Source organism: Mesocricetus auratus, unplaced genomic scaffold (assembly GCF_017639785.1).
Source record: "Mesocricetus auratus isolate SY011 unplaced genomic scaffold, BCM_Maur_2.0 Super-Scaffold_100013, whole genome shotgun sequence".
Classification (NCBI taxonomy): domain Eukaryota; kingdom Metazoa; phylum Chordata; class Mammalia; order Rodentia; family Cricetidae; genus Mesocricetus; species Mesocricetus auratus.
The window spans coordinates 28,227,060-28,253,990 of record NW_024429196.1 but is presented as its reverse complement, the minus strand read 5'-3'; the positions used below and the strand labels follow the sequence as shown (position 1 = coordinate 28,253,990).

The window sequence follows — 26,931 nt, the reverse complement described above, 5'->3', positions numbered from 1 at the left end:
TTATCATTTTCATACAAATTAATAAACTACTTCTCAACACATGGATTGTGCAACAAATGATATGTATTTGGGATCTTTACAAAAAATATCATGGATGGTTTTCTATTGCATTTTGTTAATTGCTTAAATTTTCTAGAGTCACAAGTCAATAAAATTAATCAAATTTACCAATCAACTCAAAACATTCAGTTTTTACTTTTATAATGATTCATTCCTTTTATGTATATAGCAGTTTATTTGTTCTTTCTCTTACAAATACTTAGCTATTGATACTTTTCCTGAGTTTTCAGGATTGACTTAAGGAACGTGTCTTCAAAAGTTGACTTCTGCATATGGGCAAGAGATTTGTGTAAGGACATGGAAGTGGCTAGTCCATCCATCTGCATAGCTAAACTCTTAGTAAAGATGACCACACTGCTCCCTACATGACAACGCTATGGGCATTCCCAACGGCACCATGCTAGAGTTGCTCTTTTTCCACACCCAAGCCAACTAGGCATGGTCAGGCTTCTCCATGTTGACAATCTGATGGAGACAAAACACACCACATCATGGCTTGAACTCCCATCCTTTGGACATACTCAGTGGGGCATGTTGGGTTTGCTGTTCTATAGGCCACACTTGTGTGGAACTTGTAACTCTTCTGCTATGGGATCCCAAGTGTGCATTGTCACATATGACCTGACTAAACTTTCTTGGTATTTGTAATGTGTAATGAAGTTTCTCTTTGGGCTAAGAGACCTACTGTCTGGTGTACTCACTCAGCTTGTACCTAAGATATGCCACAGAAACAGTTATACTGCTTCAGAAATACAACTATTTGTGTGAAGGTAATTTAACAGTTGAGAAAGGCAGGTTTCTTAAACTTAAGACCCAGTAGATAGGAGGTAGGGATTTATGCTGAATCAATGAGAAGAGTAACATTACTGCAGTGGACTATACAATAGTAGCTGATGTAGTTTTCCAAAAGCACTTTGAAATTTGCATTTTATACAAGCTAGATAATTAACTTCACAACTAAATTTCCTTATAATTTTTTGGTAGTATTATCCAGACCTTTAGTTAAATGTTCATCTACTCTATTTATAGAGTTGTTCTCTTTATTACAAAGAGAACATCAGCTAGTGAAAGTATTCTTAGTACATAGACCATAGTCCTGGAATTCAAAGCAGATTTTGTTTGGTCAAGAACACAGAACCCTGAGTCAAGTGCCAGCTCATGCAGACATATCTAGTCACACTTGGTAGTCCAGTGGCCAATCACAACTGTATCTCACAAAGATGTAACAATGTATTAACAAAGGTCACAATCCTCTTCTCACCTCAGGTTTTCATTAGTCAATCAAAAGTGAGTGTGGGATAAGTAGGAGTCACTGGGGCAAGGGTACAGATGGATAAGCCAGAGACAGTGGCTCACACTTGCAATCCTAGTACTCAGTAGGCTGGGAGTTCAAAGTTGGCCTGGGCTACATGGCAAGACCATCTCTCAAGTAGAAGTATGATAAAAATGGCAAGAAAGGAATGCCCAGTACCAACGCTCAGTGTTTTTCTTTACTTCACCGTGGTCTGTGACACAGAATGCTAATTAGGTTTGTAATGGCCAAATACCAAACAGATCTTTTCCCTGCAGATTCCAGGACCTGTCTACAGCTCCTGGCCAAACAGCAGTAAAGATGAAGTACAACTTCAATCTAATAAAAAAACTTAAATGTGTATCTGTTACTGAGTAGCCACGGAGGAACAGAAAACAGTCTCAAAGTGGAGCTGCCGTGACTGAAACAATACGCATTTCTCCAATCACAACCACACAGCAGAGCAGGACAGAGCCCTCCACAGGGCCCACTTACTTGCAGTGTCCATGTGAGGGAACAAGCAAAGGTCATGAGGTATTTTCTCAACAGGCACCGTGGATGACAATCTGTGGATACAGAAAACCAGCTATCACAGACCACAGAAGAGAGGAGGGCACTGTGAACTCTTCGTCATTTAAAACGGCTACACCAGAAATTCAAGATAAAGTCATTTTGGGGTAGGCTGTGTGTACAAGAGCAGCACCAGTAAACTAAATAAGGAGGTCATTTTGGAAAACTGATTTTCGAATCCATTTGATGACCCTAAAAAGTTCAGGGTGCAAGTGCCCTGAGTGGTCAGCCCTGATCAGTGAGTCTCTTCTGAACTTAGAAGAATGTTCCCAATTACGTTCTAGATACAACTGCCAAATAATTAGAGTCAGACTTATCCACCGTGATGGTCTAATTGAAAACAACCTTCAGGTGATTCTGGACGTCCTTACTCTGTGCCTACCGTCCTTACTCAGTACCTATGTGGGTCGTGGCCATACTAAAAAGAAGGCTCAAGAGGGAGAACTATAAAGCTGTGATCGTTAAAATGTTAATTCTGGCTTGTCTGTTAGAGTTCATGTTCATAAAAAAGTGTGTGTGTGTGTGTGTGTGTGTGTGTGTGTGTGTGTGTGTGTGTGTTCTTACAGGAATATAAGAAAGCTGGGGCCCATGAGGTCTCAGCCCTGCTGGCTGCATAGGAACTACATTTTTTTTGAAAATTGATGTAAATATCAAATAAACCATCACCAGGTATCTTAAGATGGAGAGTGGTGCATCCTCTACAGCAGTGAACATCAGACGGTGGTTCCCCAAGCCTATAGAACTGGCATCAGCTGGGAATTTGCAGAAATTGAGATTCTTAGCCCGCACCCCCAAATACCCTGAATGAGAGTGTGGGGCCCAGCAATGTGTGAGTTGAGAGAACCATTAATCCATGAGCTGCAAACTAGGACTCACTCAGGAGCCTGGTGTTCGTCTATTGACTTCATGTTACATAGATCAACTGAAGGCAAGTTACAAGCCTGACCCACGGCATTCAGTGAAGATCACACATAAAATGTCCTCAAAACCATTATCCTCATTCAGTTACTGGTGCAAATGTTTGTTTTACTTCTTTTATCTAATTTTAAGCCTGAATACATAAAAAGGTGCTGTTTTCAGTTAACTTTATAGCCATATGTTTTTGTTCCTTAAGGAAACACAATCACCTCAGCTGGAAGGAACATTTGGATGTATTTTAGATACTTTATAACCCACTAAAGGTTCACCAGAAGTTTCAACTTTTCAAACACACTCTGCCCACATGTACAACACTTTACCCTAAAACACCTTTCCCCCAAAACTACAACCTATATTTACACCATAAATGAATAAACCCACTTATTTTACACATGGAACCAAATTTAATATTTAAAAAAAGTCGGGTGGTGGCGGCACACACCTTTAATCCCAGCACTCGGGAGGCAGAGGCAGGAGGATCTCTATGAGTTCGAGACCAGTCTGGTCTACAAGACCTAGTTCTAGAACAACCTCCAAAGCCACAGAGAAACCCTATCTTGAAAAACAAAAACAAACAAAACAAAAACCTCAAAAGTATTGTTTTTAAATGGGGATGTTAAAATGCAAAGGAGTAAAGCAACTTCTCAGGCCAGCCAGCAAGGTGACAGGGGAATTAGGGTGACAACCAAGTCTTTTGCCTCTAGACATTCAGGGTCAGCAAAACAGATCACCCATCTATAAACTACACTTGTCATATGAGGCCACCAAGAATCAGTACCAGAGAGAGTCATTCCTGTCAGTGTGGAATAAAATGAGAAATAACCACGGGAGCTGTAGAACGCTTTGAGGGTGGGCTCAGTATTTTGCACTTAATAACTGCACAAGGAACAGGAGCTGTCACCATCGATGCTGAGATGCTTGTTAACTAATGCCCCCCCCAAAAAAATCACTCAGGCCCTTTATAGCTAATCATGAAGTTTGGGAAGGAAAAAAAACAAAAACAAAACAAAACATACTGTTTCTCCGGCTGTACAACTGCAATCTTCCTTTTCTTCTCGGCTGTAAAACAGGAAAAGAAAGCAAAAATGACAGTTTAGTGAGGCTAGTCCTTTTCTAATGGCTTTAGTGTACAAGTGTGCGCGTTCTATTTATTCAGAGACAGGGCCTCATGCAGGCTGGAACTGGATATGTAGCCGCCAGCAACCCTGAGTGTCTGATCCTCCAGGACCCACCTCCAAAGTGGGATTACCTGGATGTGCAGCCACGCCCAGTGTGTGCAGTGCTGGGCCTGAGCCGAGGCTTCAGTGGATGCTAGGTAGGTAGCCATGTAGGCCTGCACTCTCTCAACAGAGCAGTTTCCCAGTCCCTCACTATCCTGAATACAAGAAATCTTTTAAGCCTCTAAATAATGAGGGTGGTTTTTAGGGAAAAGTCTTAGTGATTATTATTTTTATTAAGATGGGTCCTGTGTCTATTCTTAAAACTAAAAAGTTGCTGAGAGCAAGCGACAAATTTACATATCTCCTTACATTAAAGCAGATATGGTTTTATCAAGCATGAAAAATTGTAAGTATGTTTAATCTTATCACTACACTGGTTATTTCATTTTAAAGGGCATTTTTAATAAGGAAGATAAAGAGAACACATATTGTACTGCACTTGAACACACATTAAAGTAAATTGCTGCAAACTCGACAGAAATTGTGATAAGGTGAAGAATACTGCCAAAATAATATACCCCCACGTCAACCTCAGTGAAAAGAAAAATGAATTAGCGGTAGGGAAACAGGCATCTAGGAAATCAACCAGGAAACAATGATCTGGGGAAGATGAGAACACTCTACGTTACTATTTCTGTGAAGACTTTTATTTTTAATTAAGCAAGTGTGTCTGTGTTGGGTTATGTGGATGTGAGTCCAATCAAGGTGCCAGATCCCTTGGAGCTGGAGGTACAGGTGGTTTTGTGCTGCCTGAGGTGGGTGGTGAGAACCTAACTCAGATTCTCTGCCAAAGCAGTATATACTCTTAACCACTGGGCCATTTCTCCAGCTCCAATACGTGCATTCATTCCTTAAGCACACATTTGTGCTGTAAAGGAGGCAAACTTGAACTCTTATCCCACCAAACTCTAATGGTTATTGAACTTTGATTAGCAAATGCTACTCTTGGCATAGTGATGCACGCCTTTAATCCCAACACTCAGAATGCAGAGGCAGAGGCAGAGGCAGAGGCAGGTGGATCTCTGTGAATTTGAGCCCAGCCTCATCTACAAAGTGAGTTCCAGGACAGCCAAAGCTATATAGTGAGATCATGTCTTCAAAAAAAATCGCTAATGTTAGAAAATGCAGAATTGTCTTAATCAAGGCTAATCAACAACAAAAGTGTAGCATATATAAACCAAGCTATGGTCTACCCTTTTATAAAGATGATAATAATTTATTAGAAATAAATATTAACAGAGGACCTGGAGAGACGCTCACATATACGTACATATATCCATGCACAGGCACACACATACATGTAAATTAAAAATAACCTGAGCTGCATACCTTTTCTTAAAAATCAGGGAAAAAAGAAAAAGTAACACACACACACACACACACACACACACACACACACACAGAGTCTAATCTAAGCTTTCCCAATCACAATAATGCATTGCATAGCCTCCTTCAACTGCCTCCTTACTGTCACCTATAAAACATACCCAAATGTCCATTTGGTATCAGCACTTAAAGAATAATAGAAACAATAGTAATAAAGGCATTCCTTAGAACACGTAGACCCTTTACTTTCACAGCATCCTGTACCAAATCACCCATTTCTTCACCAAGATTACGGACACTATGTGCTCATCATCTCATTCCACTGGGCAGGCAACACTTACACACTGCCTTGTGTGGTGTGATCAAAGGGTAAAAATTTGCTTCACACCAGCCCACAGGGAAGATATCCATGGAATCCATATCCACAATGACCTCTGGGATTGGAGTCTGAAGACCTGAAAAGGGAAGAAACCAACATAATGGGTATCAAAAAGAAACAGAAGGAAACACACACACACACACACACGTGTGTGCGTGCATGTCCACACCCACACAAACGTGTACACACACATATAAAGAAAGCATCCCTAAGACTGAGAAATGCATTTTAAAATGATAATTGTATAGAAGATGACTTGTAGAGTATGTAGTCTTAAGATTGGCACAAATTTTGAAATAACTTAAGGGTGAGAATCTGAGATAGTTCAAGTAAAATAGGAGTTAGGGAAAAAGACATACACCGCTCTAAAAAGGGGGAGGAAAGAACGATGCTAAGAAAAATTGGATCAAAGCCAGATATACTCAAAAAGGGACCAGATGTCCCCTTTCCTAAGAGTAGCTATGAAATTAAAGACATGTGGTAAAGTTTGTAATCCACCATGACAGAATTCGTTCCACACCAAGCAAAAAGTAACTGTCAACTAAATAAAAGCAAACATTACAGCCAAAAGCAACAGCTATAGGGAAACCACTGTTTAGGAAGAGACTAGAGATACGGTAATTTCCTGAGAGGATGTGTTTACCTCTCAACTTTGACTGGAGTGGTTCGTTTTTGTATATGTATATGTATGCCTATGTATTTGTGTTGGTGTGTATATTCAGTTGCATTTGTGTACAGGTGTGAGTGCACTTCCCCATGGAGGCAGGAGGTCAACCACCAGTGCCATTCCTCAGGCCACATGCACCCACACCTTAGTTTCTGAGATAGAGTCCCTGGCCCTGAGATCTTAAGTAGGCTCACCAGTGAGTCTCATGGATCCCCCTGTTTCCGCTTCCTCATGCTGGGATTAAACACGCACACCACGACACTAGCATTTTCCCCTGGCAATCAAACAAAGATTCTTGTACCATTGTAACACATACCTTACTAACCAAGCTATCTCCCAGGCCCTAGACTTGTTCATCTTTTAGCTCAGTTTGTGACCTACAGGTGCTAACTAACCTGTTGCACGAAATACTTTGCTGTAGGAATATGTTCCTTTTTATGAGATATGTCAAAACTCTGCATCCTGATCCCTAATTATATCTGTGTAATAAACCAACATAACAGCTGGGAAATCCTGAGGAAAAAAACCAGAAATCTACAATTGCAGCTAAAATATCAAGCATCCTTGACTACAGAGAGAACAGATTTAGAATACACTCCTCCAGTTAGCAGAAGAAAATTCTACGTGAAATCAATTGTCCGTACAAAAAACAGCAGCAGCAGCAGCAGCAACAACAACAACAACAGAACAACAACAAATAGAACAAAACTTGGAAGAACAAATTCTCAAACCAAAATCAACAGATAAGATACGAGATCTACTAATATCTAGTGACTCTCTGAATGTACTTTGCCTCTGTGTCCTGACCAATATTTAAGATGAAAACACCACTGTAACCCTCATTAGACATCCATCTAACATTCATCAGACATCCATATCAGACACAGTATCTACTGAACTTTAAATCAGATCCCCTGACCTGCTTCCCCAAAGTCATTTTGACTTCAAGAAGCTAACCACCAAGACCCAAACACACAGACAGACAGACAGACAGACAGACACACACACACACACACACACACACACACACACACACCACCTACAAAACAAAACAAAAGCCAGTCCCAACTTAGCCGTTAGTTCCATGCCTCACATCCCCTTCTTTCACAACCATGTGATGACATTGTGAAAAGTACATATGTGGTTTAATAAGTGAATGCTCTTAATTTAATACTAAGCCAGCATACTGGGGAATAAGAAATGCCCTGGAGGGAGATGGTTCAGTCAGCAAAGTGCTTGCCCTGCAAACATAAACCCCTGGTCTTTTACAACCAGGCAGGGTGCCTCATGTTTGTAATCTGTTTTGAGGAAGCAGAGATAGGCAGATTCCTAAGACCCAGAACAGTAAGAGACACTGCATCAAAAATCAAGGTGGTCACAACCTGAGGAACAATAGCCAAGATTGTCTTCTGGCCTCCATATTAACACAGAGAGAGAGAGAGAGAGAGAGAGAGAGAGAGAGAGAGAGAGAGAGAGAGAGAGAGAGAGAGAGAGAGAGAGAGAGAGAATTTTTTTCAAGTAACTCTCCCAGTGTCTTCCTATGGATACAACTCTCTTCATCCTGAAGTGCTCATGATTCCTACATGATCCAACCAAAAGGGTCTCAAGTATGTTTCCCACACGCAAAATCATTTTCTTTACTTTGGGTTCATAGAAATAGCATTGGTTTCTTAGTGTCACAACCATTTTCCCACAGGTTAAATTATCCACCAGAAACATCTGCAGTTTTAGATTTTGTTTAGCCACAAATAAGATTTTCAAGGTGATTCAAAACAGTACTTCAAAAGAATGCATAAAATGAAGTTGACCACTTAAAGTCCCTCTGCCCAAATGTTCTGTTGGCTCAAGTACTACATCATATTAATGCTCTAATTAATATATACACTTCTGTATAAAGGATACATTTACTAGGCTTTAAAGTTCTTTCATTATGTGCCTCGCCCAAACAAACAGATATTTATAAGCTAAGAGGTGTGAACCACTTGTTTTTCCCCCCCCAAGGAACTTACACTCCTGCTTTTCTTTCACTTTAAATCTCGCCTCTGAAGGCATATTTGAAATAGCATAGGATGGCAAAGTGACTTATCCAGGCTGGGAGGCTGCCTTAGGGAATAAGAGTACTGCCCTGCAATCATGAGACCTAAGTGTGGTTCCTCAGCATCCGCATCAGAAGATGAGCAAAGGTGTGCCTGGCTTTAACTCCAGCACTGCATTGGAGAAGAGAGCTGAATCCTAAGAGCTCACTGGCCAGGCCAGGCAGCCTGGCCAAAATGGCAGGCTCTGGATTCTGTGAAAGACCATGTCTCAAGGAAATATGATGGAGAGGAAGCGGAGGAAGACACTGATGACCCTCTGTGGCTTCTGCACAGGTACACTCAGGCTGTAAGTAAAATGAATGAAAACAAGAAAAGAGGGAGAGAGGGAGGAAGAGAGCAGGGAGGGTGGGAGGGGGATACAGGATGAGAGAGAGAGAGAGAGAGAGAGAGAGAGAGAGAGAGAGAGAGAGAGAGAGAGAGAGAACATGCTGAAGCAATGTGGGTATCATTCAGGAAAATTTTTCCTGACCCCCATCTTTTAAACCCCATTCTGAATGGTGAGTAGCAATTGCTTTTTCCTTTTTATCAGTCTTATCAATTGCTGTGATGATCGCATAAGTGTAGATACATAGGACCAGATTCCAGATAACTTTTTAAAGGAAAGCTAATATTTCCAAGCCTGGAGACCCAACAGCTTTACAAAACGACGCATGTGTCTGGGACTCTTGCTTGCTCGCTCCAGCACTGCTGGGATTATAGAAGCACACCTAGAGACGTCACCAAGACTCGGGCAATATCTGTCACTTCGTATGTGAGCAAGACATGCTGCATGGGATTCTTGAGGAAGGAATAACTTACGAAAAGAGAAGAAAGGCCCCTTACAGACAAGACCACACTTGAGCAGGCCTTTGACTAAGCTGCATCTCGTCAGTATCACTTCCACACTTATCTAGAAGGTCCATCTCAAAACTCATTAGGAAGCAGAGAGCCCCTTCATAGGAAAGCAGTCAAAAAATGCAGGCTGTATTCAAGTGTTGGAGGAGTCTGCAGCTAGTTAAATACTTAATGTGATGATCTCCAAGGTGTAGCGTAGAGCGAGGAAAGACAGGTTGTACTCTCGAGTGTAAAGCACACAATGATCTGTCTTCAAATGTATGTTTACACTTGATGAAATAAATCTGAGAGGAAATGTGAAGTACTAATGGTGGTAACTCCTGAGAACAGAGCAAAACACAGAGGAGTAGGAAGGCCAAGACCCAGATGTTGGGGAAGACATGTGTATATGTCAATAAAGAACTGTTGACCAATAGGGAAGCAAGATAGGTGGGACTAGGAGTCGAGGAGGACTCTGGGTAGGAGAAACACAGGGAGTCAAGATGTAACTGCCATAGGGATAAGAAGCCCGGAAAGTTCTCTGGTAAGAGAAATACTTATATTAACAATTATGGGATAAATACTTAAGTCAGAGCTAGCCAGTAAGAAACAAGCAAGGCCAACAGCTTCATAATTAATATAGCCTCCTGTGTGCTTATTTGGGACTGATGTGGCTCTGGAACCAGGCTGGCGGGAAGGCGTCTCTTTACACCCAGAGTTAGAGTTTAATACAAAACTTTGTGAATGTTGTCTTTTACAAAGTCTCCACAATCTCCAGAATAATGACAACACAGGATAGTCAAGGAGAAAAGAAGGATTCTGTGCATAAATGTTGTCTTGCCGTCAAGTTCAAATTAATAAAATGCAAGTTACCATACAAGAAAATAAAATGAAACCACTGCTAAAAGAAGAACTTTGCTAGTCCTACAGTTAATTTACAAGCATCTGAATTTGTAGGAATCATATGGGAGCCTTAAAGATGATTTCCCATCTCCTGTAGCCTTTGTCCTCCCATCGTGGATCCCAAGACTCTGTTTGCCTATGTGATTGCTAGAACTTTGTACTGCAGTTCAATCTAGTCAATGGCATGGGCTACTTCAATAGAGATGGTGACCTGCTGTAACCCAGGAACATCAGGGTGACACACGGGGTGGCTTGGCAGGGCATTTTAGTGGAGGAACACAATCCTGCCAAGGTCCCAAAGATACGCAGTTGTGTCACTTCCAACAAGTCACAAGAGAGAGAAAGCACAGGTGACTTACAGAGTGGAGATGCAATGGGGTACCACAGGCAAGAGGGATAAGAGAAGAGAAAGCTTCAGAGCCAATCATGATACAAGTAATGATTTTCATTTACTTCAGTAATAGAATTGGTACAACCTCTTCATCTTACTTAAATGCTGGGATGGGGAAAAGATAAGAGACGTTTAAGGGAACAACTTTACTTGGGCTAATGTTCTTCGTCAAAGTTAAAGGGCATGGCAAATATGGACAGACTTAAAGATGAGATGAAAAGAGAAAATATAAGACAAGGGTAAAGCAACCAGAATCAGGAGATGGATGGAGCCCTAGCTATGACCTGCTGTGCTTGTCCCCTTTGCAAAGCCAAGCAACAAAAGAGCCTTTGGAGCATCTCTTTGTCTGCCTTGGAGCCAAACTCCTAAGAAATAAAGAGAAAATAGAACTGTGGCCAGAAAGAAAAAAGATTAAGGTCAGAGGAAACACACCGTCTGAAAGAAAATTGTACAAATGGAACTGAAGAGGCACACGTGTGCGTGTGCATGTGTGTGTGTGTGTGCATATATTGCATACATAAATGTATACCTGTCTGTGTGTGTGCATGTGTAAATACATATAGTTGCATGTACAAATGTTTGTGCATATGTGTACATGCATGTGTGTACCTGTTCATGTATGAGTGTGTACACGCAGAGGGAAATACATTCCCTAAAGGAAGATATTCATAGTTCTTACTACAGGCCAGCAATTTAGTTGAGTTTAGCCCAGGATAATCCTGAAAACTAGGGCCGTTTCCCAACAATCCTGAAAACAGGGGCTTTTCCATTTCCATTTTCAAGACAAGTAATCTGAGGTACAGAAAAGAATCAGCAGCTAAGTGTAGTAACATGTGAGGCTTACACCTGGCACTTCAGAAGTGCTCATTCCCTAATTTCATTTTAATAGGGTGGCGTAGCAAGCACGTGGCTCCTTCTCTTGGGAAGGGTCCCGTATTATTAGCAGAATTGCTATGGTTACCACACAAAAAGGCCGGTCAGGCCAGGCTCTGCCACTAGCCTGCAGAGCCTGGCCTGACTGGCCTTACATGCCACAGGATGCAAGAGCATCCTTTACTTTCTTCATGTGACACTGTGAGGTAGTACTGCCAACTACAATGTTCACACCAAAGAAGTACATAAGTCACAAAAATGCAAAGTAACCCCAGCATGTTTGGGGTTACAATTTTGTCATGCACATTTATAGCTATCCTGGGTTATATGTGCTCTATGGGTGGTACATTGGACTGATGGAGAAGTTGGTTATGGAAACTCAACCAAGATTTTGAAAACTTGACTGAGGAGTTTTCACCTGTTAGCATATTGCTGTAAAACTCCTCACACTGATAGCCAAAGGGCGTGTTTTAAGAAATGGTGGTCCCTGAAATTGCTATTGGTTTCTGTAATAAATTGTATGTATTTATTCTTCCTGTCTGCTCAGCAAACACTGAGGCAGCAAAGTGCACATGTGGATAAACACTGTGCTGGGGGAGACGGAGGGACAGAAGCAGAGTTGCACAGAATAGCCTGAAGCACTAATAATAACACTAGCATGTTCGAGGATGCATTGCCTTTCTAATGAAGGATCCTTGAAGGAACAGATTTGTGAAGGAAAGGCAATGCCTCTGCTGAAACTGTGGCTCAGTGGACAAATGCTTACCAATCAGGTGTGAGGCTCTTGGTTCAACCCCAAAGTGATGCCAAAAAGGAAAGAAAAGACAGCAGAGGAGTTGAAAAAGCAGTGCCTAATAATACCAAATACTACAACCTTAACATGCAAAGCACATGTCACTACACATCAAGTGTAGCTCTGAGAGCATAAGTCTCTAAGCATGATGCTACTCAGGCAACCCCACAACCAGTGTGTGAAGGGGGGATTCTACCCTCAGACACAATCTAAACAGCTAAGCAAATAACAAACAAGGTTTCAAGATTGAGATTATCTCAAGACCCCACACCTGAATCCCATGCTATGGAATCTAGTCTTAAACCTGCAAGAAACAGACTCATGGAATGTTAGGAGGAAGGCAGTGACTATACTTCACAGCGTAAGTTCTTAACGCTATAGGAAGGTGGCAGATGAAGCAGTTAGAAAACTTCTGGAATCAGGACAGTAAGGACAAAGACCCAGATTGGAATGTGGCAGTGAGAAGGCTACAGAGATGGAGACAGCAACTGAAGTGACAAACGGCTCGTGAAAGGTCATAGTAGAGCCATGCTCTATACAGAACTCCTTGCTTGGATGGCTTTATAGCTTTCGACTTAGGCAATAAAGTAACAGTACCAGTGAGTCAGGCAACAGACTCAAGAAGAAAGCAAGTGGAGGTTACAGTGAGGCAGATGTCCTCCATGGATAAAGATGGACGTGAAAGGGGGCATTTTGTTGACACATAACGGCCATCTGATATCATGGAGAGATGTGTTGGCTGCACATGGGCAATGATGATAAGAAGACCCTGAACAAAACTGACTTTGGCCATAAAGACCACAAAAAAGAATAAAGTCAACGATGCTGATGTGTTAAGGGCGATAGTGGGAAGGCAAACCCGCCCATTTTAAGAATCTAGGAAACATGGAGGATTCAAATCTGAACTGGCCAATAAGAGACAGAAGGCTAAAAGGAGACAAAGTTGGTAAAGATGGAAAATTATAAATGATAACAGAGAAACACCTATCAAGCAAGATAGCAAGGTTCAGTACTAAGCCTATCGCTTACAGAAAAGAACACACTCAGCATCCTTTCAGCATCTTAGACCAGAACAAAAGTGTCCATAGCAGGTGAAGAAGCCTAGTTTGACTGCAGCTTAACCACTGGAGACCAAAGCAATGAGGACAATCAGCCACGGACTCTCCAGTTCTGAGCCAGATAAAGCTTTTCTTTTCTCTCCCTTTTCTTCCTTCCTTTCTCCCTTCCTCCCCCCCTCCCTCTCTCCCTTCCTTCCTTTCTTTTTTGAAGACAGGGTTTCTCTGTGTAACAGTCCTGGCTGTCTTGGAACTCACTCTGTAGCTCTGTAGACCAGATTGGCTTCGAACTCACAGAGATCCACCTGCCTCTGCCTCCAGAGTGCTGGGATCAAAGGTGTATGTAACCACGCCCAGAAAAGCTTTCCTTTGTATAAGCTGTTATCCCAGATGTTTTGTTATGGTGACAGAAAGCTAACTAACACACAAGTTTTGACAAACTTGGATAAATGCATTAAAGACAAATAGGTAAAAATTATTTGCATCAGAAATAAACACTACTAATAACGTTATATCATATTCAATTTTCCAGAACCCTGTTATGTCAGGAATACGTGTAAAGGGCCTAGGTATGTTGGCTCATGCCTGAAATCTCAGCATTTGGAAGTGAAAGTAGGAGGGCCAGGATTTTAAGAACATCCTGTCTACACAGCGAGTTCAAGACCAACCTGGAGTACATGTGTCATAGTCTCAATAAGAATATTCAGAATAATAGTAGTAGAAGAAGTAGTATGAAGAATCCTGCAAGGCCAGATTCGCTTTTATGACCTTTAATTCAAATGCCTGTTCTTTATAGCACCAGAGATTCTAGGTCTAGATAAGATTCCAGGACCAATCTCAGCCTAACCGCTTCAAGACCTTGCTAAGGACTGGGTACCTGGGATCAAACACAGGGAAAAAGGACAGCCAAAGATCAGTGAGAGTTCTGTTCCTTTCGCCACACAAAGCAGTATTACAGTCAAGAAATTACAGTGATAGAGTCAAGGGTATCACCAAGTCTTAAAGTCAAGATTAAGGAACCAAGGCCTGGACTTTCGGGGACAGCTTTACAAGGTAGAGCTATTGGCTAGAAGGAATGCAAACATGGCTTGTTAACCCTTCTGATTCCATCTGGAACTCTGTGTCTGGTCTTTTCTATCTCACTTATATGTGGGCATTATTTAACTGAATCTTTTTCATGGGTCCCCTGGCCATCTCTATCCTCAGCACTTTGTCCTGCATATCTTACAGCATCTCCAATTTATGATGAGTCATAAATGTGGCACAGCAACTTGTGGATCTGATAAATGTGTTACTCAAGACTGGCTATCCAAAACTTACTCATCATCTCTTCCAACAGAAAAATTACTGGGGAACTGTGATGATCACACATTCTAGTCTTAGCCAATGAAATTGCAGTTCATGTCACTGGAGATGCTTCCAAGAAAAATGAAACCAGACAGATTTGATATCCCTTTAGTACCGTTATGCCCCTCCCACCAGCAATGCTGAACGTGATAGCTGGAGATAGAGCATCTATTCTGTGATCATGAGGACAAATGCCACCAGCACAGTCAATGGCATAGAAGTGAGAGAGAAGTCTGATGACTGAAGACAATGCTCATTCTGACTTTCCCGTATCAGCAGCACTCAGCAAGCTGCTTGAGTCAAAGTCTAACAACTAACAATTCCACGAAAGAAAATAAGCTGCAGGGATGAAAAACAGAAGCATCGTGCCTATATTCAGGAATAAAGAGTGCTATTCTGACAACTGATGTTTTAACTCTGAATAAGCCAGGAGCCTCTCACATGCTAATAATCTTGCTGAAAAAGTGGCCAGGGTTATAAAAAAATCAAAGAGACACGATGGCGCTAAGGAGATGAATTAGTCGTCAAAGTGCTTGCCACACGAACACAAGCACCAGACTTTGGATCTCCGCCACTCACATAAGTGCTAGCTGGGCTCGGTGGTCTACCTGCAACCTTGACCCCTTGGCAGAGGAGATGGGAACCCCAGAACAAGCTGGCTATCTGTACTAGCTGAGTCAGAAAGCTCTGGGTTCAAGTATGTAAGGTGGAGAGCAAATCAGCATCGGTCTCTGGCCTCCACATGCAAGTGCACACACACATGTGTACCCACATACACATAAACATGTATCCATGCACACTGCTACACGTATGCAAGCAAAAGAGGGACAAAAGGATAAATCATTATGGAATAGGATATAAGCATAAAAGTATTAGTAGTGGTAGTGAATCCTGCACAAACACTGTAAGACTATCTCCATGGGGGTTTATAGGAAGTTTATAGAGCCAGAACAGCGGCTGCCAAGGCCTGTGGTGAAATCCACAGGAGTTTAGTGTAATGAGTACTAAGTTTCCATTTGAAAATAAGAAAGTTCTGGAAGTGGATTCTGGTGATGTTGCGCACAGTGATGTTCATTAATTTAATGCAACATGCCCAGACACTTCTAAAACTTTAGTCTAAAGAGTCAACTTTACACTGCATTTATTTCACCACAAGTTTTCAAAGGCACAATACCTTTTACAACTAAAATTTCTTTGGTGCAATTCTGAACACAAACCTAAGTTATTCAAGTTTCTTGAACAATCAGTGTATCAATCACTGGAAATGCGAGCTGAGTACCATTGGGTCACTGATGAGATGTTCAATAAAGATTTGTACACGGATATACAGGGAGACTGAATCCACATTGCTAGATGCAAATGATCCAAACCGGGAAAATTTCAGAGTGCCATTATGACACCTCATAAAGAAAACTGTCCAGGATGCAGTTTGGTTATTTTGTACAGTCTATTAAAAATAATTCATAGTTACTTTCAGACCCATACCTCCTTTTCTCCCTCTTCTGACTTTTCTCTCAGAGAGAGAGAGAGAGAGAGAGAGAGAGAGAGAGAGAGAGAAGAGAGAGAGAGGTGATTTCACATTTCAATTTGGATCCTACGTACAAGCAAATATTCAAAAATCCTAAAGACCTGCTCTCCAGCATTTTAGATAAGGGAATGGCAACTTACACCTCATAATGTGTCCAAAAGAAAGGATTCTGAGAAAGTTGGTGACACAAAAGAGGCCAAAGAAGGCAACACAACAATCTGACCCCACTGAAGGACAAAAGAACCATGCACACATGTAAAATACCAGGCCACATCCGCTGCACAAGAAAGTGAGCTGGATAAGCTTCACTAGTTTGGGAGACGACTGAGGGACGAGCATGCCGTGCAGCTCACAGCGGCACTACTGGAGACATGAAAACTGAAAGTATGGTCCCGGGAGAGCGTTCGTAGCTCCAGATGGAATTACCTACACTGGAATAATGAGATGAGAGAAAGCAGTGCAGGGGCCACCCCAAGACACTAACCCCTGCTGCGACGTGTCTCCTTTCCAGTCAGTGGTTTGTGAGAATTAGAATCTTTTGCCAGTGTGACCTAAAAATATTACATTAATCTCATATACTTTATTCATTGATTTCTTTTTAATAAAAGACCTTCTAAAGATACTTAAAGAGTGATCTGGCTTCTTACGGAGTCAAATATTAACTCGAAATGATCATTTTAATTACCTAAAAGTGGTCAATCAGCCATACACTGAAAAGGCTTCAAAGTGATTTAATGCATTAAAATAACTAATAAAATTGTTGTAAAGACCTTTATAAATTTAAAGTGTCAAATAAATGGCCTGTAATCAGAATAATCATTACCCTCTAAAGTTATTTAATAGCCACAAAGTGACCATAATGAAGCTCTACCATTTTGTCCCCAGGACTGGGATGGGGATGCTATGTGTAGATGAAACTGTAAAATGGAGAGAAATCAGTGCCACCGAGTGTCACTTTAGAAGGTAAAACAAACTCCAAGCTCAAAGTCCAAATAAAGCAAAACAAAAATAAAATCTAAGAAAAACCAAGAAGATGGTCTGAAGTTTAATATATGCTGTATGTGTGCATGTGTGTGTGAATGTGTGTGTGTGTGTAAATACACCTTAGCACACTCCCACCCACATGTATATGCATATATAAAGGCCAAAGGACAGTGTTGGGCATATTACTTAATCACTACCATCTTATTTTGAGACAGGGTCCCGCCATTGAATCTGGAAGCTCACCAAAGCAGCTAGACTGACTGACCAGAGTGGCCCTGGGGTCCCTCTCCGCCTTTCCAGTCCTGCTATGACAGGGGCACGCTGCATCAGCTCTTCACATGGGTACTCAGCAACCAAATTTAGGTTCTCACGCTTTCACAGCAAGTATCTTTTAAGTAAAGAAACAGGTGCATGCTTTTGCCCAATAATGCCATATAATACTCAACAGTCACTAGGAAATATTCAAACAATTGTTTACAAGCACTTTTTAAAAACTATATTAGGTCTGGAAAAATGGAAACTCTTTTTTTTGAATTTTTGCTTCCTGGTTTTCCTTTTTACACAAAGCACTATAAAAAATATAAGAATAGATGTGGGATAGGTTTTTTTTTTTGGGGTTTGGGGTAGAGTTTTTTTCCCAGTAAAATCCAAAATTTTGTATCTTGAGGAAATCAGAACAAAAAAAGGTATGGTCAAAAATGTTAAATATGTATTAAATGATGCTCATCACTCTCTTTCAAGAAGCAGGAAGCTGCAGCGTCTAGCGAATTAAGCAACAGAAAATGTCAAGAGCAATGAAAATGAACCCCAGGCAGATCTTAATGGCTTAGCTGGTTTCTCCAGCTATAAAAATCAGGACACTCTTACTGCTGTTTGTGTTAGGTAATTAACAGCTGCAAAGTATACTGAAAGGAGAAACTGCTAAATAAATAATGACTGCCACGGAATCTCAACCATAATGTGCTAAATAATAAAGAGGAAACATGGGCTTCGAACGTCACCATTTCTGTTTTGCAGAGTCTCATTAGTGTAGCTCAACACACATAGACAGAAGCTGAGTGAGTGGTGAGAAGCCATGGGAGTGATCTTGTGTCTCCAACAGCAACTGATCTTAGTCTACAAGTAGCAACAAAACCAAAGGTGTCCCCTTTGTAACTGTAAAAGTGTCACCATTTTGCCCGTGACTTTGTTTTTATTGCTTCCAAGTGGAAGCCATTCACTAGGAATCCACAAAGAAAAACCCATTCTCAGAATTTCAGTTAATTCAGATGGATTTTGACACAGAAAACTACAGCAATGTTTACATTATTATCTAGAAATTAAAGACACAAAGACATCTAGGATGAGCATGCTTCACATCTTTCAATCGACTATAATGTTGATGAGACTATGAACTAATCTGAGAATTTGGCATGCAATATTCAGACCTGCTTCCATGGGAAATAGGGATCACATGCTATTAGTGCCAATTCTAGCCCTTTCTTCCACACGTCCTTTTCCAATCATGTAGTGATTTGAATTACAATGCTCCTCCTAGGGATAGTCTCTCAGCCTAGATACATGGGGGAGGGCCTAGGTCCTGTTTCAAATGACAGACTTTGACGATCCCTCATGGGAGGCCTCATGCTCCTTGAGGAGTGCGAGGGGTTTGGTAAGGGTAATGGGAGGATGGGATAGAGAGGGAACTGGGATTGGTGTGTAAAATAAGATTGTACTTAATTTAAATAAAAATTAATAAAATAAAAGAATGCCCCTTCTAAGAACTTGGACCCCAGCTCCTGGAATTGTTTGGGAAGGATTAGGAGGCGTGGCCTTGTTGGAGGTGTGTCATGGGGAGCAGGCTTTAAAGTTTCAAAAGACCCTTGACATTCCCACTGTTCCCTCTTGACTGTAGGTCAAGATGTGAACTATCAGCTGTTCCTGCTGTAGCCTTTGCTCAGCCATCATGAACTCTAACCCTCTGATGTCACAAGCTCAATGAGATTTTGTTTCATTACGTCATGGTGTTTCATCACAGCAACAGAAAAGTAACTAAGGCAAATAGTGACAGGAACGTGTCATAAGATGTAAGCTAAGAATATACCAAAGATCTAGAAGTCTTTTATAATCTTGCCTATTCTTATTGCTTTGCATATGCATCAAACATCTGAGTTGTTATTACATTATGAAAAGACTGGGAATCCTTAGAGATTAAATCTATTTTAATTATTTCTAATTCAAAATACGACACATGCAAGACACAATGTTATGCCTAAATCTAAAATGCTCTATTCACAAAATACATTACACTGTGAATTTTCTGCATATTCTAAACTAAAGTATCTGTAAAAAAAACTGTTTCAACATCATTGAAAAAAATATTAAATGTGTTTGGAGAGAGAGAGAGAGCATCCTCAAATTAGTATTTTGAGGAAAAAGATTAAACATGTACAGAAGAAAAACATGAAGGGTATTGACCACATTAAAATGCAAATATATCATTTTATTCTCATAATGACCAAGACCTCAAATACCATTTTTAGTGACTCATATTAATTTAATTGCCACATTAGCTTTTATAATCATAGATGTAAAAAGACCAGTGTGTTCCAAACATAATTATCTGGCCAGCATCTCATTTCATGAAATTATTAGTTAAGACGAGCGCCGCGGAATGAATTTGTATTTGATTAGTTTCACTTATTTAAGAACGCTGAATAATTTAAGATCTGTTTAAACAGGAGGGTAACAAGAGGGGCATTCATGAGAGTGCTGAATCTTCCTGTACCCCTTGGAGAGGACCCCCAAGAACTCGTAAGCAGCAGCTGATTGTACATACCTTCTAGATGGAGCCAGAGCAGCCGCCCCTTCACACTGACCACAGAGGCCACACACAGTTCTCCTGGATTCCTGGGGTTCACAGCTTCAAGCTTCATGTTCTTTGTGAAGCCCCGATTGAAGGCTGCCTGAAAGAAAAGAGAAGCAGGCCTGAGCCAGCAGCTCCCAGGGAAGGATAACGTGTGACTACAGAACTGGCCAGTGAAGACAGTAGACACACTGCACCTTATTCCTGAAACAGAACTGGCCAGTGAATACAGTAAACACACTGCACCTTATTCCTGAGACAGACAGGCTTGTTTTCCCCACTGCTCACGAGCAAAGGGTCATGCATTTTTTATTGCATAGGTCAGAACTGTGCTTAACACTCGGTGGACACCTGACACGTTGTACTAAATCAATGAGGCTATAGACACATTCTTTCTCTCATAGTTTGAACTTCAATTCTATGAACTTTGTAAAACACATCATTTCTCTGCTCTTCTATATTGCTTGCTAAAATCATACCTAGGGTGTTAAACAAGGCAGATGGAGTAGCCATATGGTATCATCTTCTTTTAAAGGACATTTAAATAATGCCCTTTAGCTTATAGCACGGGTCTGTTGGTGACAAATTCCTTCGTTTTCATTTATGTGAAATTGTCTTTATTTTCATATTCCTCATTTGTCTTTACTTTTCTAATTAACTACACACACACACACACACACATACACACACACACACACACGGGGGGGGGGGGAGTAGGGGCTGGGAGATACAGAAGGATGCCTTAGTCTCTAAGTACTTGTCATGTAAGCAAGAGGACTCAAGTTCAATCCCCAAACCAACATTTTAAAAATGCAGATATGGTGACCTTTACTTGAAATTCCAGCACTAGGGAAGGAGACAGACAAATCCCTGAGGTTTGCTAGTCAGCCAGCCTGGACCCCTTGGAGAGCTTCAGGCCAACAGGAGCTTTGATTTATGTGAACCACAGCTGAGGAATGACACCTGAGGCTGTCCGAAGGTCTGTATGTGCACTCACACACACACACACACAAGTACTAGAAACACACACACACACACACACACACACACAGAATTCATATACTAAAGTCTACTGCTTAGGACATCCTAGTTGGTCTATAAAGATAATGCTGTTGGACCAATGCATACAACCATATGCACCCACAACTGCAGTTATGTTGCTGAACAGCCCCAAACACGTTTGCACAGTACTATGTACCCAGTCCTTGACCCTCAGTTCCTCAGTTCCTCAGTTCAGAAACAAAAGCTATCACTCTGGCTTTCGTTTCTGTAATTCAATGTATTTATTTTATGTTATCGCATAGATAGAATCACATTCTATGAGATCCTTTGAGTCTGTCTTCCTTCACTTGGTTGATGGTTGATTTTAAAAGTCAACTTGCCACAGACTAGAATGAACTGTGAAGAGGGTCTTAATGAGAAACTATTTAGCTCAGGTTGGCCCAAGAGTATGCTGAGGGGGGATGGGAGGAACTCTTGATTGTTTGTTGAGGGGAAAGATATGTTCCAAATGTGAGTGGGAGGACTTCGTGGGCTGGGTCATAAACTGTAGAAAAGGGCAACAAGGGGGAAGGGGTTGCTTTTCTTTATTCTGGACTGCACATGTAAAGTGAACAGCCTCGTGTCCCTGCCTTGACTTCCCTGCTTCCATAGACTCTCAGCTGGAATCTTTCTCCCAAGTAGATTTGGGTCAAGATATTTTATTGCAGCAACAGAAATGAAAGCAGGACACTTGGTAGAATGTATCTGAGGATCATTCTTGCAAGAATCATACGTAGTTTGTTCTATTTTATGGCTGAGTAGTTAATGTATATACATCACAATCTATCTGTCCATTTGCCGGTTAAGGGACATTGAACCATTTTCAAAATGTGGTTATTGTAACTGAAGCTGCTACAACCCTGCTTGTGCACTTTTTTGTGTGTTAAGGTAACTTTGGTTTACCTTAACAAATGCCACGGACTAAGTGGCCTACACAACCCAAGAAAGTTTTCTCGAAGTCCCAGAAACTAAGACAGCAACATCAAGCTTTCATCTGGTTGGTTCCTGTGACTTACAGATGGTTGGCTGAAGCCTGTGTGCTCCCATGATCATCCCTCTGTATGTATTGAGTCCTGACTTACTCTTTTGATAAGAACACAGGTCATACAGGATTAGGACTTCATCTTATCATAGTCCTTTCTTTAGACATCGTCACTCAAAACACCACATTTTGAGGGGTTCAGACTTGATCATTGGAATGAAGGGGGATCCAAGCTCAACCCTCTTCACAACAAATTTTCACTTCTCTAGAAACAGAATTGATGGGTTATATAAGAAACAGATGTTAAACCTTGTTTCTGAATTCCCACAAGTGCCCTAGTGACTATAACTCTCCAGGGACATTGACACGGCTGGTGTGCCAAAATTCAGCCATTCTAACAGATACCTTGTTGTCTTTGTTGGGCTCATGTTGCTGTGATAAAACACACACACACAACACACACACACACACACACAAAGAAAAAGCGCAACTTAGGAGAGAAAGCATTTGGTTTAACTCAGTTCCAGCCCATGGTCCATCATATCTGGGAAGTCAAGGCAGCAGCAACTTGAAACAGCTGGTTCTGTTATGCCCACAGCTGGGGCAAAGGGAACGGACACACACATGTTCATTCCTCAGCTTATTTCCTCTGCAGTCAAGGACCCAAACCCAGAGAATGACACTGTCCACAGTATGCTGGATCTCACCACATCAGTTAAGGCAACCAAGACAATCTTCCACAGGCCAACCCGATAAAGAAGACCCATCACTGAGACTCCATTCCAGGCCATTCTAGATCAAGGCACGTGGACAATTAAAAATAACTGTCACGCTAGAGAAGCATCATCAGCTTCTAACTTTCACAAGCCCTGCTGACTGTGAAGCTAAGTGTGTCTTTCTGCTTCTTTGTCATCATATCCTCCAGGGGAGGTATCTGTTTTCATCTTCCTTCAGTCACTTCTTCTAGGTCTCCAAGGTCACAGGAGACTGCTCCTCAAGATTCATTCCTCTTCTTTATTTCTCCTTGCAATTTTTTTCTTTTCTCTCTGTTCCACACCAATCATGATTTCTACATTCAAGGTCAGTAACTCCCATTTCCATTCTGCTATTAAACTGATGGATTCCTTTAGTTCAGGCACCATCCTCAATTCTAAAGCTTCTAGCTTTGGCAGCTTTTATTTCCTGTCTTTACATGCATAACAAGCATACTTTCCTTTACATCTACCATTATCAAATTCCAGGGTGGATCAGAAACATGGAGAGAACTAAAGAATCAGTATTTCCAAAAGGCCCCTAGGGGGTGCTAAAGCTGCTGGTGTGGGTATCTCATAGTAAGACCCACACTTTCTAAAACTGAGTTTCAGAACAGGGGATGTGCAATGCATGTCTGCTAATCCCAGTATCTGGATCATGCTTGGTTTCTGTTTTCTTTTCTTTTTCCTCTTCTTCCTTCTCAGAAGGAATACAGTTTCCAGCTTCTGCGTGCATTAGTTGAAACATGCAAGGTCTAAAGGTAATGACACAGAAACTCTGGATTGTGCTATAATCCCACAAGGCTATGTATAGGATTTGTGCTTTTGTTTCTGTTTTCAGGTTTAGCAAACTCTCTTGTTGGATGTATTCAAACCACATACTCTGTCTCTTTAGAAGCAATTTAAACGCCCACTCTGTTCTTTCCTCACCTAGGCTAACAGGAGATTTCCTGGGACATAGAAGATTCAGCAGTCCACCAACAATGCAGGTGCCATTGAATGAACAGGATTCTGGGCTTTGTCTACCTGGCTCTCCACTGTCCAAAATTGTATCTATATTTGCCAGGACTCAGTTGCCTCATACACTGTGAGCTTAGGTTATCTTCACACTGTGGGCATAGAAATGTGAACATTGACCATGGCACTTCTTTCCAACTGCTTGCTCTGCCCCAGAACATGTCTGGTTGTCTTTATTCATGCTCCACAACGCCCAAGTGAGTGTTTTTGATAGTAGGTCTGGAGTTAAGTAGCTATTTCAGGAAGATCAAGTCAGTATGAGTTTTCTCAGTACGATGAGCAAACCTCTCTCCAAATATTACTCTCAAATAAATGTGGCTTTCCCCAAACAGCAGCTACTATAAATTGCAATCAAATATGCTAGAGTACTATAAAAACATATCTACTTTGAAATATATAAACTCATCTAAACAGATTCCTAAAGCCAATAAAAGACTGTACCGTTATGTGACTCTTATGAGGAAAGAAATCAGAGTAATTTAGATTTAAGCATCTTTTTATAAAAGCAGTTGAAAAGGCAATTGTGTCCTCATGTAATCAGAACAAAAATTATGCCCTGCGTGCTTTAAAAAAAAAGTCGATTTCCTCCCTCCCTGCAACATTTCTCTAGAAATAGGAAGCAGGGATGTTTAAGGTGGGCTGATCTTTATGCCCCCCCCATATACACACACAGGTCACTCTCTCTCATTCACACAATTACATATAAAACCTCTTTCTGATAGCACAGCTGGGTGGCTGCATGGAGAACCTTGAAGTTAAAAGGCATTTTATCTCACTTAATAAGGAAAAGCTACAACCACATAACCTCTTTTCATTTCCTCTCACTGCTTGAGGATAATTTATAAAAGATCAATAACAAAACTGTTACCTCTGAGTTTCCTTTACTAAGCATTTGGCTATGTCAGTCCATCCCATAACCAACTCTGATTGTTAAAACATCCCGAGGGAAATGTCCTCGGCATATCCAGTTCCACACAGCCCTCCTCTTGTACACATGAGATGTGTGATTAAAAAATGAATTCATAATAAGCATTCCATTAAAGAGCACTTGTAGCAAGCTAACAAATTCAGCGGAGTCCCAGTATGCAATGCATATGCCGGCAGGCAGACAACACTCCTGTCTATTAAATAAATGGGGAGCCAGCAACAAAAGCATTCCTAATGAATACACCAGCAAATACATTAAGCAAGATTTAATCTTGGTGACTGAATCCTGGAAGCTCCAAAGACAACCTGGTATGCGGTTAATTGCTCCAGAATGAAATGCCATGTAGACGCTCCTGGATAAAAGGAAATTTTCAGAGGGCTGGTGAGATGGCTCAGTAGGGAAGATGTTTGCCAAGAGAGCGTTAGGACCTGAGTTCAGATCCCTAACATCCATGGAAAAAGTCATGTGTAATGCTAACACTGGAGGGGGATGACAGAAAGATTCTGGGGCTTGTTGGCTAGCCAGCCTAGCAGAAATCAGTGAACGATTTCAGAGAGAGAGTGTGTGCGTATGTGTGTACTCAAAATATTGAGAGAGAGAGAGAGAGAGAGAGAGAGAGAGAGAGAGAGAGAGAGAGAGAGAGAGAGAGAGCTAACATTAATGTCTGGGCAGCCCCTATCCCCCAACCCCCGAATCAATCTCTCTCTCTCTCTCTCTCTCTCTCTCTCTCTCTCTCTCTCTCTCTCTCTCTCTCTCTCTCTGTCTCTGTCTCTCTCTGTCTCTCTGTCTCTCTCTCTCTCTGTCTCTCTCTGTCTCTCTGTCTCTGTCTCTGTCTCTGTCTCTGTCTCTGTCTCTCTCTCTCTCTCTCTCTCTCTCTCTCTCTCTCTCTCTTTCTCTCGGAAATATGCTGCCATGGGAGAAATATGCTCTAAAAATGGAGGCAAGGAATGATGTGAAAATTTCCTTTCCAACACTAAAGAGTCAGGGAAGGAATGTTTCTCTTGAGAGGTAGAAAGCATAACCATGAACAGGTTTTGAGCCAATACAGGCTATTTCCCCAGTCTTCCACGAAAGGCAGGCCAGTATATTCTGAGACAGTGACATCCACATAATATCAAGTCATGTGTCACTGGGCTTGATAAGCCTCAAGGCGGTCCTGGAACATAGTCACACCTGTCCCCATCACACAGATTAAAACACATTCCCTGAAGTACTATGCTGCTGCAGAGAAACTGACCCCATCCGTTAATGTCATTAACTGAAATGTTGAATAGTCAACTGAATCCTTGTTGCCAATCCTGCTGCTGCTATTCCTCTGTATTTAGGAGTACACATGAACCCATTAATCACACTACTTCATGTTCCATCATCCTGAGCTTCAATTCTGCTCAGACAAGCTTCTCAGAGGCCATGCTTTCCCTTCCTGCTCTTTGAATCCTGTTACCCCTGTGGCACAGACATCCCTGCAGGATGGACAGTCAATCAGTAACTCTGAGAACACAGGGTCAAAAGCAAGCCTTTGGGTTTGCAAATGCTACGAAGGGTAAAAGCTGCAGGTCTCAATTGAAAGGGGGGTGTCATTTCTTCTTAGCATAAGGGATTTACTTTGTTAACTACAGGTATGTTGATACACACTTCATTCTTAAAACAGAAGTAGTAGTCCATATCCCTTGCTATAGTCTCTGCGGTTGATGAAATGTTTTTGCCAACTACTTCACCAAACTTTACCACCTCTTGCTGGTGAGTAAGTTCATTTATTTATTTTTAGTTTATGCCACTAACATACTGCTGCAATGACAATGATGTAATAGTTTAAAGTAAGCCCTGCAGACAGCTGCTCAGCTGGCATCTTACTAGTAACAAAAGCACTTCCTAAAGTGTCTGTCTCTCTGTCTGTCATCTATCTATCTACTTACCTACCTACCTATTGAAAATAAGGTTTCTTGTAGCCTGGGCTAGCCTCAGCCTCACTATGTAGCAGAGAATTGTTTTGAACCACTAATCTTCCTGCCTTTACCAACAAAGTGCTGAGATTACAGGTTTACACTAGCACACCCAGCTTATGCAGTGCTGGGAACTGAGTCACTGACTCTAGGCAATCAATCTTCCAACAAAGCTCCATTCCCAGCCCAGTTTATTACACACTTTAATA

The 26,931-nt window shown here is 41.4% G+C and overlaps 1 protein-coding gene across 4 annotated transcripts in view; it reads right to left on the bottom strand.

Moving 5' to 3' along the window:
* Sfmbt2 (Scm like with four mbt domains 2) overlaps window positions 1-26,931 on the bottom strand; it is a 185,475-nt gene that overhangs the window by 40,609 nt on the left and 117,935 nt on the right. For all 4 annotated transcript variants that reach the window (XM_005071721.4, XM_013114693.3, XM_013114692.3 and 1 more), the window contains 4 exons: window positions 20,033-20,159; window positions 5,727-5,840; window positions 3,856-3,898; window positions 1,847-1,917 (listed from right to left, as the gene is read on the bottom strand). In XM_005071721.4, the coding sequence (XP_005071778.1) occupies window positions 1,847-1,917; window positions 3,856-3,898; window positions 5,727-5,840; window positions 20,033-20,159 (355 nt within the window). The remainder of the gene's footprint in view (window positions 1-1,846; window positions 1,918-3,855; window positions 3,899-5,726; window positions 5,841-20,032; window positions 20,160-26,931) is intronic.